The sequence below is a fragment of the Vombatus ursinus genome, unplaced genomic scaffold, assembly GCF_900497805.2.
Source record: "Vombatus ursinus unplaced genomic scaffold, bare-nosed wombat genome assembly UNPS02009835.1, whole genome shotgun sequence".
Lineage (NCBI taxonomy): Eukaryota > Metazoa > Chordata > Mammalia > Diprotodontia > Vombatidae > Vombatus > Vombatus ursinus.
Genome location: NW_020949613.1, coordinates 10,251,341 through 10,268,186, shown reverse-complemented (window position 1 = coordinate 10,268,186; position 16,846 = coordinate 10,251,341). Strand labels below are relative to the sequence as shown.

General features: G+C 33.2%; 1 protein-coding gene across 5 annotated transcripts in view; it reads right to left on the bottom strand.

Annotated features, from left to right (window-relative positions):
• The window catches only part of PHF3 (PHD finger protein 3), a 100,091-nt gene that overhangs the window by 67,944 nt on the left and 15,301 nt on the right, over window positions 1–16,846 (bottom strand). For 2 of the 5 annotated variants that reach the window (XM_027852879.1, XM_027852880.1), the window contains exon 2: window positions 10,415–10,683. The exons of 1 other annotated variant lie outside the window; for it this stretch is intronic. In XM_027852879.1, the coding sequence (XP_027708680.1) occupies window positions 10,415–10,658 (244 nt within the window). In that variant the 5' untranslated portion in view covers window positions 10,659–10,683. Of the gene's footprint in view, window positions 1–10,414; window positions 10,684–16,846 lie in introns of those variants that run through there. 2 more of the 5 variants (XM_027852881.1, XM_027852883.1) reach the window with 2 other exon arrangements.

Here is a 16,846-nt window from a genome sequence, read left to right as displayed (position 1 = left end):
AAGACAGTTTCCTGGAAAACAAATTTTTATGAGTAAAAATTGGCCTAACAAATACCTTCCCAGATTTCTTTTCTTTTGCTGCCTTCTGAGCCCATAGTTACATTACAAAGAATTATAGAGTTTACTTCCATTTTACCTATCTGGATCAAATTACTCTCCTAGTTAGCAAAGAAGATGAAGAATTACCAAATCACATTATATCATATTAGAATTCCCTTGAGATTTTGTACCCTTAAGTGAAAGGTTTCTTACAGCTGCTACAGACTAAGCAAATTCAGACAATTTCAATAAATTAAAAAATTAAACCTTTCCAAAATAGCAACTATTACCTATCCTAAATCTGTTGGCCTCTTGTCTGAAAAGTTAATGCTATATCTGCAAATCTGCCATTATATTTGACACATTAAGATGAAAAGCCTATCCCACTATACCTTAATTCTTTGGAGATAAAGAAGTAATAAGCAAATTATAATTCTTCATTATAACACTACTTAAAAGCTACAAAACACTTTCTTACTCTAACGTTAAAGTAGGTGACATACTGAAATTAAATAGAGTACCTCAGGAATAACAAATGAAGGCATGGAATTTAAGCAGGGCGAGGAAAAAGAAAAACACACTTTGACATATTCACTATAGTTTTTTCTGAAACATAAACTGCCCACTAGAACTATCCCCCCTGAAATTCACTGATGAGCCATTTAATCAGTATAAGGGAACCATTCATAAAAAAATGCTAAACCAAGGTTTTGCTCAGCAATGCAGAATGGATGTTAAAATTAAAATAAGTTATATTAGTTGTGAACTCTACTCCCCCCCCAAAAAAGAAATCTAGTAAGTGAATAATAACAACAACCACAAAAATCTTCTAGTACTAGGGCTATTACCTAAATAAGTTTTTTTCTCCAGATTGGGTCTGTCAAAAAAAGAAGAAAAAATTCCCAAAATTTACCAAATTATTACTAAGCAATGATCCTACATTCTCCTGCCAATTGTTCTCTCCTCCAAATCCAGTCATCATTTGGCTTTAGATTCCCCAAAATATGCCAATCATTATCATAAGGAGTGGAAGGCCTCAGAATTCCTCTTAGTTTTATTTCATCAAAAGGAAACCAATATAAACATTTACCTTCTCACCCTATAAAGAGAATATCCCTTGTTAACTCTTGAAAGTCAAGACTACAGGACTTTGGATTTTATCCCATATGCAATGAATGAAAATCAAAAAACTGAGAGAATAATACTAAAGTTTTACTTTAGGAGGATTAATATGGCAATGCTATGCAGAATGACCCAGAGAAGGAAGCCTAGAAAAGAAACCAATGAGAAAGCCATTCAAAAATAAAAGATATATTTTACAAACAACATTTAAAAAAATAAAATGTCCTGTACTGAAAGGATGTGAAAAAGGAAATGACAAGAATTCAGAACCATTTGGATATGAGGGAAGAAAGAATGGAAGAGTCAAGTGTGAAGTTGAGCTTTCGAGCCAGGAGAATAAGGGATGTCAGAAGATGGAAGTGGTTTGGGAAGAGATAATGGCATGGGTTTTACACATGTTGAGTTTGATTTACAGCTGATTCTACCTAACCAGGTAGAAATGACCAGAAGCTATTTGGCACTGCAAGTCAAAGTTGGAGAGTAGAAAGAAGTAAAAGATACATATTTGGTAGTGGTTTGCGTAGTGCTAATAGTTGAAGTGTGGCAGTGAATAACATTAACAAAAGAAGATGAGGAACAAGGGAAGGAATCTTGGAGAAAAATCGCTTAAGTGGCAAGAAGTTGAACCAGCAAAGATACAGGGCACAATCAAAGAAGGAGAAAAGAAATTACATGATCATAAAAGACAAGGAAGGAAAGAATTTCAAGGAAGAAACGGCCCCTGGAGTCATATGTGGAAGTCAAAGATGAGCACCAAAAAAAATCAGGGAATTTAAGGATGAGACCTCCTCATATACAAATGAGAGTATGAGGGCAGAATAAATGGTAAGGAATGGCAATTAGAAAGGATAAATAGAGAGAAGAGTAGCTAAATGAGTAGCAGGTTGCAGGAAAGGCATTTTTTAAATACGAAGAGGACAAAAAACCAGGAAGTGAGAAAGTGTAAGAGAAAATGACAGAGAGAGAGAAAACTAAAAGTACACTTTCCCACCAATTGTGTACGTTGTTATACTTGTATTTCTAAGGACTCTACAAAGCATCTTCAACTAGCAAACACCATTCAGGATAATGCCTTCAGGCAAGAAGCCCCAGATGCATCAACAGCAAGAATAGAAGGGAGGTCATAGTAGCTATAATATCTTGACATCCCTTCAATGTCAAATGTACTTTAAGTTTCCAATATTCTTCCAAATATGTATGTTGTGAATAATTGAGTGTGAATCATCACAATAAAATCACACTACAGTTGCAACAATACCTCAAGATGATATATGTTTAAAGATTTAGCTTAACAACCTGGAGTAGAAGGATGGTAAGCCTTTAAGAGTGTCAGGTTAGGTGTAGCCTCTCACTCCCACTGAACTTAAAATCATGCACAAACACTATACAATAAATCATATAAAATAATAAAAGTACATAAAAGAGATGCAAATGTTATGTGAGGTAACAAAGAATAAAGGGTCACTATTAACTAGGGGCAGGTAGGGATGGCATCAAGGCAAACTTTCTAGAGAAGGAAGCATCTTAGCACATAAAGGATGGATGGTACCTTGGGTTATACAGGTGAGGTTATTTCAAGCACTGAAATGTGCTTTGCATAAGCAAAGGCAAAAAAAAGTGGAAAAGTGTAAAACATTTAAAAAGAAAGGTGAATAATCTAATTAATTTGGCTCGACAGGTTATGTAAGGGGGAATAATATATGGTAATATGAGAAGGGGTTGGGGGGCATGGTACTAAATTGTAGAGCACCTTGAATGTCAAGAAATGTGAACTTTACTTAGCAAACATTATCCACAACTCATCTTGAGTTAGAGGAATTTGCAAGATAACTGATAGGGATGGAGGAAATATGAGGAGAAATCTTATCAGTTCAGACTCATTCCATTCTAAACATGAACTTCAACAGCCCACAACTAAATGGGACCAATAATAATGAAAAACTAGATTATTAAAGCATCTTCTGGAAAATGTCTATGTTGTTTCAGTCTCCCTCATATGCTTTCCCTTATTCTCCCCTCAAAAAACTGTAGGTTCTGAGAAGAATCAAAACAAAGATTAACATGCAAAAAAAGAAAGCAAAATCAAAGGAACAATACACACGGATTACAGAAATGTTAAAAGAAGATCACATCAGATACAATGGTCAATGTTAGTACTATACTCTCAAATTTATATCTTTTCCATTAAGAATCAATAAACTCCAAAAGCGGAAAGTAGTGTAAGTCACAATTACTGTTTGGCTTAAATGTTTTCAGGCAACTAACTCTGAGGGAAGATGTATTACTCAAGGTTTTGTTGGCAAGTGTACTGTGTCCACATAAAATGTATCAATAGAGTATGTGTATGTACACACATACTTTATTTAACTCAATATACAATATTTTATACATATGGATTTATCTAGAAATTTAAAACATTATGAATATGTTTAAAAGAATTGGAATGGAAAAATGCTAATTTCTTAAAAAAATAAATAAAATAAGCAAAAGAAACAACCAGAAAGATCTAAATATTAAAAGCTCTTACAAAAACTGAAATGGATTCCTATAGTTTCCATGCATTGGTGAATTCTGTCTTCTTAAAGAACACAAAATAATACTATGCCTTTTTCCACAAAATAACCTGTCAAATACTTTTAAGAAAATGATCAAAGAGACAACTATATTCAGTCACAAGCTTCGGCTCTTTTCTTCACTCTAGAACTTATTGTGTGACCTGAAACAAATGCCAACCTCACCAGGCCAAAATTTCCTTGAAATGAAGGTTACTAGAGTAGATACCTTCCAGCTATAGAACTGTAAGATAGAAGATTTAGAGCTAAAAGGGATTATGGGTCATCTGTCTTGGTTTCCTTAAGTGTCTTGCCCAATGTTCTAGGGGGAATAAGTACCTGGGGCCGGACTGGAACTTAGTCTTCAATTCTAAATTCAATCTTGCACATTATCATTACATTGCACTAAACTACCTCTCACAATTTCTATGTCCTCTATTATTTTCTTTTCTACATCTAGTTAAATACCCCCAGCTCTCTCACTGATAAAAATAAAATCATAGCATCCATTTGACAGGCAAAATAAGAAAAAATTAAATATAAGCTACTTTAATATAATATTGTTCAAATTAATGGGCCTCACTTCAAGACTTCAGAAACAAGGAAAGTTATTTCAAAGATAAACTATTAGAGACTAAATTTCTATGCAATCACTTTACAGTACTTCAGAACCTCCCAAAAGTCCTACTCCTATGATTCACCGTTATCATGGATGTGACTAATATTATGATGATAAGAACACTAGCTCTTGCAAACTATCATACTGAAGAGGCTTTAAGAATTGTCCTAGTTGCAGACTTTGCTTTCCCAGAACAAGCCTATCATCAATAGGTTAGTCACTCCAAGGTTAAATCTTTGACTATGACAAACCACGAAGCAAAGAAAATATAACATGGTCCTCTGGTCCTCAGTGTTGTATAGTCCTCTTGTACTTCTACACTGATAGCGGTAGACTGTCAGAAAAAGGGGCAAAGGTTAGAAAGAATCACATAATTTTAGACTGCTTATAAACAAGTATTGTAAATGTAAGATTCCGGTCAAGTGAATATATTCACTCAATCACTGGAGAAACTAAATTTAAATCAACCTGGACATTCTAATCATAAATTATAAATTAACCCAGCAGCTAGAAAGAAGTTGCAACTAAATGAAAAGTAGCTCATGGGTATTACTTGAACAGGGAAATAAAAGAATTGGCAAGATTGGTTTTTATCATGTATCTAATGGGACACTATAGTCAACTCCTATGCCGCTAGTCATGGTAACCTTTCTTCAAAGCCTTTTGCAAACAAGATCACTATGAGAACAACTATGGACTATTTATCAATATGTGTTACAGAAAATGAGGAAGGAGAGTAATTCTATCAAACTTTCCAAATTAAACCATAATGAGCGACTGCATTGCAAAAAAGAGGAAAGGAGAAGAGTGAAAATATCTGAAAACATGATTCAGGAGCAAATCTAAAGAAAGATTAAAGACTTTTGATGATATTCATCATTAAGCAGTTGATGTGAAAATGTAACATTTACATAAGTTACAGCCTCTGACCTTGATTGTAGCTCATAATTATAGAGCATGAGTCTTCAAGAACAAAGTTGGAAGGCACTGAACATAATAAACTTCACAAAAAAAATTAAATTCCTTATATTTTAACAGATGAAAAATAAACGGTTAACAAAATGGGGATCATTCCCCAAATCAGGTTATCTGTGTACAGTCATAATACTAACTTAAGAAAGGATCAAAATTATTATCAACTTAGAAGATAATGACAAAATATGGTATGCAATTAAGGTAACCCGAATCTGACGTTTCAGAACCCACATGCCTCCAAAGCATGATTGTTTTCTTCTTAAAAAGAATCAGGTATTGGACATGTTGAGCACCAAATACCAGCACAAAGAACTAAAAAGGTTATATTTAACAGAGGAAAAAAATTGTATTAATATGGGAGTTAAGTATGAGTCAACCATATACTGTGAATCCACCTGTTAGGGCTAAGATCAGACTTTGTTTTTTAAAAGAATAACAATAAAGTGATAGTATAAAGCAGAAGCAACCTTGAACTGAACAGGTAACCAAAACTCAATAATGGGAAATAAACAGAAATGACATCAATACTGATTCTCATAGTTTTATCCAGAAGTTTAACCAATGCAGAAATTTACAAGAACCCAGAAATTGCCTTAGTCAGTAAATATCTGATTCACATGCCAAACAAAAAGAGATGACTACCAACAGGCAACACCAGGTTAGAGTATAAACTTGCTTGTAAAACCTTACAAAAAATGATGGATGGTTGATTATAAGTCATAAAGAAAGAAGTAGTACAGAGCAAAACCAGTTTAAAGAAAGACTGGCAAGATATCCAACCAAGCAAAGTCATCTCAAAGGCATTTAAGAATAAAAATCAAAGGGCTACAAAAGAAAGAAAAAAGGAAAAGATGTGCAAAAACCATTATAACAAACTATTTGCTCTATTAAAAGAGAATGGAATCACCATATTTTGAACTTAATTGGGTGCCTGGCACATAGTACTTAATAATTGCTCTATCTAACATCATAATCCTAGATATGCTTACAGAGAAGGTGTCAATACAGAACAAAGATTGGGAAAGTTTTCAGATATGACTATATAAGTATTATAAAGAATATTATTAGAGACATGTGTGCCCAGAAATGGTGGTGCCATAATGTAATGAGAAGGCTAACCTATGGACATCCTATGTGTTCCACTGTTATTTCAATGTTAAGAGAGCTAAAGGAAGGCTCCCAATATGAGTGGAAGGCCCGTGAAGCATTGTATAGAAGGACATAAATGAGAGGAATACAAGGATAGAGTTGTAAGTGGGTCATGATCTCAATTAGAGATACCCATAATGATGTAATCAGATATCAAAAGTACTGTTTAGTAAATGATTCTAGAAATCTGTTTTAATTTTTTTAATTAAGCCGATTTTTTAATACAAGCATAAATCGCTTAACTCCATTAAAAGGCTCCACAAAAACGTAATAGTTGAAATTATGATACTGGGGCACTTTCTTCTACAGGAACGGGGTTACTATGGAAGATTCTTAAGCAACTAAAATCCAAGCTATAAAAGCTTACATTGGGTTTTTCAGAGATGTTGCATAATATAATCTTTTATAAAAGTGTAAAGGAAATCCTTATTTCCCACACCTCATCCCCTTTTACTGTAGCAGAAAATAACATTTCTTCCTCAAACCTTGCATAGCTCTGTTACGTCTCTTCAGGTTCTTCCTTGCACGGAAAAGATGGATGGTTGGTTCTACCTAACATATTGAAAGTTTTCCCTTATTCCCCTAGTTTGTATATCTCTGTTCCTCACTCTTAAAGCATGAAAAGGTCCACCTCTTCTTCCAATCATGTATGTCCCTGATGAGATCTTTTATCCCATTCTTTTATACAAACATTGTTGGTAATATTCTACACCTTCTTTATACCAACTATAGATCTTTCCATTTTCCTTAGGAGTCAAATGTAAACCTGATTGTTCTAAAATGGTGGTGGTTCCATGATTCACAGCCTAGGATTACTGAAAACACCACACATTTTTCCAGGGCAAGAAATTGGCCTTGTTTTTGTGTATAGTGGACAATACAACAGCTGCGGAGTGAATGAAACTGTTTTCTATTTGCCAAAAAATGGACCAAGGAAACACTCATGAAAATTAAATGATTAAATTAAGGCCAATCAGCAGTAAATAAAATTAGTCAAGAAACAAAAATCCAAACTTTCATTTATGATGTTCTATTATTAAATATGACCTTAAGCATATTATCATAAAACTTTTAAAATGCAGAAAAATTTCACATATAAAAGACTAAGCACTAATATTTACAAGGCATAACTTTAAAAATTACATGGAGAGTGGCATTATGCCAAGTGTTTCTGAAATACACTACTGATTTTACAGGGACAAAAGAACAGTGAGAAAACATTTTGCATAAAGGTACAAGAAATAAAAACTAAAATCAGACATACTCAACACAAGATAAATAAAATTTGGACTAATATAGGAAATACAGTAAACCATGGCAGAATTTAAAAATGACCAAAGTAAATGAATTTAAAAGTAGCCAGCAAGGTGACTATGATATAGTTACAACTCACTACCAACAGAAAATTAATTAGGATTACATATTTTATCAGATATTAAATTATTTTCACAAATTTGAGTACAGGCCTCATCTGCTGTGAATAAAGAAATAAAACAATATACAACCCACATTAACGAAAATACTTTTTAAAGTGTTTTCCCCCCTATGCTTTATAATTACAATCTTGAAATCTCTACAACCGGAAAGATAAATTACTAAGAGTTGTTCAATCACTTTAGCAAAACCAAGGAAAGCCTGGGACTTTACAGCAACAGCAACTTCCCTAGTTCAGCACACCTGAGAAGCATAATTACCAGTTACATTCCTCTAAGAGTATACAAGCATATTATTTATCTCATTTTCAGCCAATCCAAATAAATGAGGTAGTAGACCCAGGAAGATAAGATACTTTTCTAAAGTTTTATCTTTTTTTTTCCGTTGTTAACAGAAATTTAAATAGTTTGTGAATCACTTAAAGTTTCAAAACATTTGTCAACATAGAGTTTTCATTAACAAGGAAACTTCTCCAGATGCTTTTCAAGGAATTAAGTTTACCAATATTACTTGAAAATGTAAATAACAAAAAGAAAGAAAGAAAGAAAGAAAAAAAAAAAGAAAGAAAGAAAGAAAAGAAAATGTAAATAACCAAAAGACTCAAAAGACTCTGAAAGGTGATCTAGTTCAAGTACCTCTTCCCCCCATGTTCATGCTATACAAAACAATAGAGACATTAAAGAATTATTATTTTAAAAGACCTGTAAAAAATGCTGCTACATGTTTCAAGAACCTATCTGTATAGAAATATTAGTAACAAATACAAACAGGTTTATCAGAGTTATAAAAAGTAAATACTCCAAAACAACTGTAATGTTAAAAATTCTGAAAATAATACAACCTGATTGTCTCAAATCAAAATGTAAAATTCCAAAAGATAACTTCAAGCAGTAAGCAATATTGAGTCATAAATTATAAATTGTATCATTTTTTTTGATGGGGAAGGAGGGAGTGTTTACAAATTAATGAACAAGAGTACTAAAACTTTTACTGATGGTGATAATAAAGTTCAACGATGTAATTTTTTTAATCCCAAGTCATAAACTTCTTATCAAAATAAATCACCAAAGGGAAAAAAACCTTACAAAACAATGAAAGGTATGGAATTTTGCAACTGAAGAAAAATGGGTGCATCAAGTGCCAACTGTGAATCCAATTAAGTTAGCTGACAAAGGAAACTTTTTTAAAAACTGCAACAGATACATAAATATAAATTAGAAACACTGTATTAACATTAAGTATTTAAATAAAAATCTTGAAAAACAAAAATTTTTTTTAAACTGGAAAAGCTTCAAGACATTTAGAAAACAACAAAAATATATTAATGTAAAATTAAGTGACATCAAAGAAATGTCTGTTATTTAAAACTATAAAAACTGCAAGCAGTTCAAGATCCTCATATAACTAGACTGTCAAACAGAAAGAACTTCAAACTGTAAGCAGTGGAATTGGTCTAAACAATGAAGTGTGAAACAACTCAATGTACAAAGGCAGGATTGAGCCACCTACATCTAAATTACAACGCATATATTTAACAGAAGAAAATCAGCTAGATAGAAAATTTTGCTCACATTTAATTTGAAAAGTCCTGCAAAAAAAAAAATAAGTCATTGAAAAACAGTCCAACATACATTTGAGAAACTACTATTAGGTAAAGGGTTTAAAAAAAAAAAAAGAACTTTTCAAAGGTAGTAAGATTTTTTCTTTCTTCTTTTATTAAATTAATTGACACATATGATTACCAGAAAATTTGTACTTTACAGCTTTAAAGTGTTATTCCTTTTCTTACTTAAAGAAAGCGTGTGGTTTTCCCCAAACATAAAATATTGTAATATTTTAAAGAGTATTTATACAAAAAAATGTAAATGTCCTTCAAGTTACTGCCAGTCCAACTAGCTTAGTCATTTCAATTTTTAAAATTATTTTTAATACATTTTATTTTGATCACATACCACACTGCCTTTTCTATTCCAGAAGCATACTTTCTATGATGTCTAAATTAAAGTACTCTTATTACAATTCTTCTATCATACTTCTTTCAAAGAATGTACTAGTAGCCATTCTACCATAGAATATCACATAGAAAACCTATCATATAAAACACCTTCATCACCACCATTAGGGTATGAGAAAGTATGATAAAAGTATCATATTGTGCCCCATAAAATGCTCTCATATTCTGGTTTTTCAATGCTACAGATTTTGATTCATTTTTCTGGCTGTGAGGAGAGTGCCTGCACAAGGCACATAAAGGATATAAACTGGGATAAATAGTAGAGAGGACTGGAAGTGACATTGAGAGATTAATTTAAAGTGCCCCAGAAGAAAATTCAACAACCTTCCAGAGAGAATAGTTAGGAAGGCTCAATTTGATGTAAGTTCTTATTCTGATGCCTGAGAAGCTCTAAGCTATAAAGGGTAGAATTGTAAATTCACTTTCTTCATCATCAAAAAGGATGCTGCTAAAAATTACTTTATTTTAATTGCAGACTTTAAAAAAAAAAAAAAAGATCATAAGAGTTACCTGTTGAACAAGGCATCTGGAAATTGGGATCATTGCTATCCAAAACAGGCAAACAGAACTGGTTACTCGCAGATCCTAGCATAGGATCCTTATCGCTGAGCATGTTCTTCAGCGAGTCCTCTAAGACATTCTGACTTGTACTAAAATCCTCACAGACTTCATTCTCCAGGTTGGATCCTAGAAATAGGGCATCATCTAAGTGTTCAGTAGGAATTAAATGATTAAATGTATCAACTATATCCATGAAGACTTCTGTGTGTCTTTCAGCCCTATAGAAAGACAAAAAAAATATCATAAGAAATAAAGCTATCAAATGTAAAATCACCTAAAACCAAATTATTTTCTTTTTCCTGTTTTGAGTCTAAAAGACCACTTAAGGTATTTCTGAATTGCTTCTTTTTTAAAAAAATTCTCACTGCTGTAGACTATGCATTTGGAAATTCAAAACCAATTTTTATTAATATTTATTCACCATGCATGTAGAATGGCATATTACTGGTTTACCTGTTGACAGGCTACAATATATTTATATTTTCTTAAAAGAAAAAAAAATCATCAAATCTCAAATTATATAACTAAATACAATAACCCATTTTAAGTGTGTCTTAAATTAAATTTAAACTATCTTCTACAATAACACCTAAAATATAAAGTAAGTTTGAAAGTGACTTTTAAAAGCATTGTGTGCCATTACTGTGAAAATTATATCAACCTCATTTTATCTGTAAAGCACTGTGAACTTTAAAAATATGTACAAAGCATTCCAGAAAGTCAAAGCTTAAACTACACTAAGATTTTTAGCGCACAGCAAAAAAATTCCAATTTCCTGTGCATTTACTTTCAAGAAAAAGAGGCAACCAATAACAGCAACATTTTTTTAAATTACTTCATGAGTCTGTGTGTATACACACACCCATGTCCAGGAATTGATACAGGTTCCCCTTAATCTCCAACTCTCTACATCTGTATCAATCATGAATGATATTCAGAATGAAGACACTCAAATACTGAAAGATCAATCACCAAATATTCACTGATTTCAGTATCCTAATTTACTATGGGCATAAAAGTAAACTAAAACCTTTTAGAACATTTTTCAAGAAAAGGAAATTTCTGATTAATGCTCATTTAATTTAGGTTAATAGTTACTTCAATACAATTTAGACTATCAAATATGAGATTAATACACTTTTTAAAATTTTCAACAAAAAAGGGGAATTTCTGATTAATACCCAATTAACCAGAAAATTCTATTAATCAGAAGACCTAATCCCCAGGCATCCCAATTCTACTACAGTAAATGCTAAGCTATAATCAGATTAGCCATAATTATTAGCCATGCTATCCTAAATCTTCTATAATCACTAGTGACAAGAATTGAAAAAAAAATATTGCTGTCCAGCCCTACACCAACAATTTCTTGAAGGATATAGATTTTTTTCCCACAAAAATGAAATATCTAGATCAAACAGTAAAAATAAAGTATCTAAATCAAACAGTAGAAATGGTTAAAGGGAAAACACCTGAGATAATGTTATTCAATAACGTCCTTTCTCAAGTAACTCAAGTCAAACTATTTGTAATTTCATTAAACATACCAATGAGTTAACAAATCAAAATTTGAAGGATTTAACTTTTAAATACAAGCTTTTTTTCAACTGGTGAGTTTTTAACATTTATAAGCACTATTAGTGACAGCATGTCTCACTTTGTATTTCTAGAAGAAACAAATCATATATCAAACATTCTTCCTTGCAAGGGGGTTCTACTAAGCTTTCTACAATCTGGCCTGGTCTCCTTGTGACAGACTTAAAAAAACAGGTGGTTTAAGATGTAAGTTTTTTCCCCATGTAAAATAAACAAATATATAACCAAAGACAAAGAAATTGCAGCTAACTGGAAAAATAGCCCAGGGATTCTACTTAGGGATGTACCATGCCTAAAAGCAATAAAGAAATACATTTCATGGGATATTTGGCTAGCTCAGCTTGCAATGAAAAAGCCTAAGAAAACATCTCTCAAGAACTGTTGGAGAATATTAAGAACCAGAGAAATTCTATGAAGAATATAATAAGACCCTCCCAAATTTAGTCAACACATACTTTTATGTTTAGTGACTTTAGTGTGGAGATGAGGCTTATCAAGACAACAAAAATTCACTGGAAAAATATACTTTGAGAATCAAGAAACAAAGGACCATTTCACTTTGCTTGTCCCTAGCACACTATTAAGCACTAAAGAAAAGCGATGGAGAATTATAAAGACAAAATGAAAAAAAAAAACAACTCCTGCCCTCAAGAAGGTTACATTCTACTAAGAAGCTATAACACAACTAACTTACTATTTCATGATCATTTAAGTAGGGATTAAAGAAGTAAAAACAAGCAGTAGGGTCACCAAGTAGTTTCCCAAAAGAGGTGCCCCACAAAGTAAGTCTTAAAGGAAGCCAGTGATTCTAAGAAATAGAGTTGAGACAGTATATTCCAGGTAGTCTGTACAAAGGTACAGATGTATGGCATGCAGTCAAGAACAACAAGTATCCCAATATGTATAAAGGACAGTAATATAAAATAAGCCTGAATAAGTAGGCTAGAGTCAGACTGGGAAGGCTTTAAAAGTCAAGCAGAGGCACTTATATTTTATCCTAGAGAAAATAACTGAAGCAGAAGAGTAACAGATTCAGACTTCCGCTTTAGGAAGATTATTTCAGCAACTGACCACAGCAAGGAAAAATCAAAGTCATGAACATAAATTAAGATGTTACTGCAATAGCCTAGGCAACAGGTGAGGGCCTGAAATAGATGGCTTTGTGAGTACAAAGAATATGCAAGAGATATTGCAGAGGTACAATTAGAAAGATTTGGCCACTGATTAGATACAGCATAAGTGAGAAGTAAGAGTCAAGGATGAGTATGAGGTTGAGAATTTGGATGGAAAGATGGTCACTCTTCTTGAGAAAAAGAAATCTGGAGCATGAGAATTGGGTGAAAGAGAAATAATGAAGTTTTAGAGATGTTTTTGAGATGCCAACAGAGCATCCAGTTGGAAATACAGGGCTGGACCTGAGGAAAGAGATTAAGGGTAGATATATAGATCTAGTAATCACCTGCACAAAGATGATAATTGAACTGATGAAATCCACAAGAAAAAATTTTTAAAAACAAGCTTTCTGTTTGTCATTAAAATGTTTTACAATATAGGACAAGCCAATGTTTTCTGACTAATTATTTCACAAGTCCCCTTAACAAATGCTACTTTCCAAGCAAATTGGACTACTGCTGTCTTTGGTACACTACATTCCAATTCCCACCTTTGTACATGCTACCCTCCTTTCTTCTACGTCCTGGAATCTCCAGCTCCCTTTAAGACCTAGCTCAAGTACAACTTCCTAATTTGAGAGCACTCCTTATTTGCCCAGTGGTTGGCACTCTCCCTTCTCATCAGTTATTTTATATTTTCCTTATGTAACTATTTATCAGTGTCCCAACTTCTCTCCAAGTAGAATGAAAAACTGTAAGAACAGAATCAAGACTTCCTTTTTAAAAATTGTTTGGGCTTTAAAAACAATCTTTGCATTTTTGGCACTTACTACAATGTACACTGGTTCAATGAATGCATTTTGAAAATTTTAGAGAAAAGACTGCAGGAAAAGAGGTCTCAGGACAAAGCCTTTTGGGGCATGTAAAATTAAAAGGCAAGACATGGATGATAATCCACCAAGAGAAAATAAGTGGTCAGACAGAGAACTAGAAGAGAGGAAAGCAATGTCACAAAAGTCCAAGAGGCTCAGGAGAAGTTGGTCAACGGTGCCAAAAGCAGCAGAGACCAAGGAAGATGAGTACTGATATCAGCCATATGATCTATCAATTAAGAGATAACTGGTGGGGCAGCTAGGTGGTACAGTAGATAGAGCACCGGCCCTGAAGTCAGGAGGACCTGAGTTCAAATCCAGCCTCAGACCAAGCACTTGACACCTACTGGCTGTGTGACCCTGGGCAAGACACTTAACCCCAACTGCTTAAAAAAAAAAAAGAGAGAGAGAGAGAGAGAGAGAGATAACTGGTAACCTCACAGAGAACAAATTCAAAGGCTAAAACCCAATACCAAATGATGAAATAAGAAAACACTGTCTGCACTTACAGCAGTTTCCAACCTACCTGCTTAAATAAATTAAAAAAAAAAGCAAAGAGAAGACTAAAATATTTACTCTCATTATTCATTAGAGGAAGTTAAGCAATGTAGAAGAGTAACAAACAAGGAAGCTGAGACTAGAAAAGCTGGTGAAATAATGGAATAATACTGTGCCCTAAGAATGATGAAAGAAACAGCTTCAAAAAAACCTGGGAAGACTTGGGAGCAGAACTAGGGAAATAATTTATACATTAAAAAGACAAAAAACTTTGAAAAACTTAAAAACTCTGAGCAATGCAACCATGATTTCAGAGAACTGATAAGGAAGCATGCTATCCACCTTCTGAAAAGTGCTGAACTCAAGATGCAGAATGAAATATAAATTTTGGTACATGATCCATAAGGGAATTTATTTTGCTTGACTAAACATATTAGTTACAATGGCTTGGCTTTTTTTTTTTCAATGGAGGGCAGGAGAGAGAAAATAAATACTTCTTAATTGAAAAATTAAAGAACTTTTTTAAAGAAGCAGTTGAAGGGAAAACAAATCTGTGTGATAACTAAGCCAGAATCATAGAATTAAGAATCTCAAAGTTAGAAGGAATCTGAGTTCAATCCAGTCACCATCTGAATAAGAATCTTTCCCTACAACATTCCTGACAAGTAATACTGACAGCCAATAGCAGGGGAGAGCCCACTACCTCCAAATCATCTCAAAAATACTTGTAGATAAAACTGGAGGGAGAAGGGGGATTGGGAAACATATCTTCTATTGTTTCCATAGTGACCTATTCGCATCAGCTACTTTAGTGGAAAACAGCATTTCTGGACTCTACCATCTTGGAATTACATTCTGATTCTGCTCTAACTCTCATACAGACTTGATTTCATAAGTGAAAAAGAAGCAACAATCCTTAAAAATACAAAGTTCGGAAGACCAGCTCAACCTGACTAACTTTATACAAAAGAAATCCATACTGTGGAAGCAATACAATGTTAAAGACAATGAGTAATTATTTTCAGGATCTCAAAGAAGAGAAGATTTAAAAAGAATGGAAAAGACCACAGTCATTACACTTTTATCCAAAAATAGCAATCAAGGCAATTTCATCCATTTTAATACAAAATTTACCTTTATCGTTTCTATAATATCTCTGGGGAAAGTATGGGAAGGTATGTGCATGCAGGACATTCTTGATAAAAATATATATTACTCAGAATTGGAAGAGATCTTAGAAGATCAAATCCCTAATCTTATAGATGGGGAAACTGAGATTCGAGAGCTTAAGGGACAAACATACCCAACAGGACTGGGATTCAAAACCCAGGTCCAATTCCAGTGATTGTTCATCTACACCATACTAAAAACAGGCTTTCACTGACAATTTTCTACAGTTGACAAGGTCATTCACCTATATAACTAAAAGATCCAGTTGTGTCTATATATCTAAGATCCAGTTGTGTCTAGTATATGTGGATTATTTTTAAAAGCAACTGACTCACTACAATAATAGAACCTTAAAAGAACCTTTAATAGAATCTCAAACAAGAAATTCCCCAAGAGAATATTACAGTCCCACAAAGAGACTCCATGTAGATGCTACTGTGAAGATAACTTTATTTTGATGACTCTCAAAGTACTAAGAGCAAGGGCAACATAAAAAATTTATCTAATTTATCCACCAGTGGTATGAAAGATGTCCTGGGTGAAGGCCAAATAGAAGATGAATTCTCTACTGATGGAGCGGTTCTCTAAGGGTTTCTCAAAGATATCCATAATCATTCAAAAGAGATTGACTTACTAGCGGAAAAAAAAAAGCACGCATATCATCCAGATTAAGACATATAGGTGGTCAGAAAGCTTCCTGAATTAGATATGTATATTTTACATATAAATTATTTTGGACAAGGTAAGATCACAACACTGTCAATTATCTGAAAAAGTTCAATGATATTAAATGACAACAACTCGTCAAAGACCACCACCTCACAAGAATCTGCTATAGGTGACAAATAGAAAGATATAGGGTAGGGAAGGAATGTATAAGTAGCAATATTATCAATAATGATTTGAGAAAGACATTAAGTACAAAAGTTGTACCAGTCATGTTACAAGAGTGATGAATAGTTCATCAAATACTGTTCTGTTTTGTTTTTTTAAGGCCTGCAGTGAATTAGATGCTATATGAAATACAGAAAGACACGAACAAAAAAGCAAAACATGAGAGGACCATAAGCAAAATTGGGGGAAATACACACACACACACACACACACACACACACACACACACACACACACAC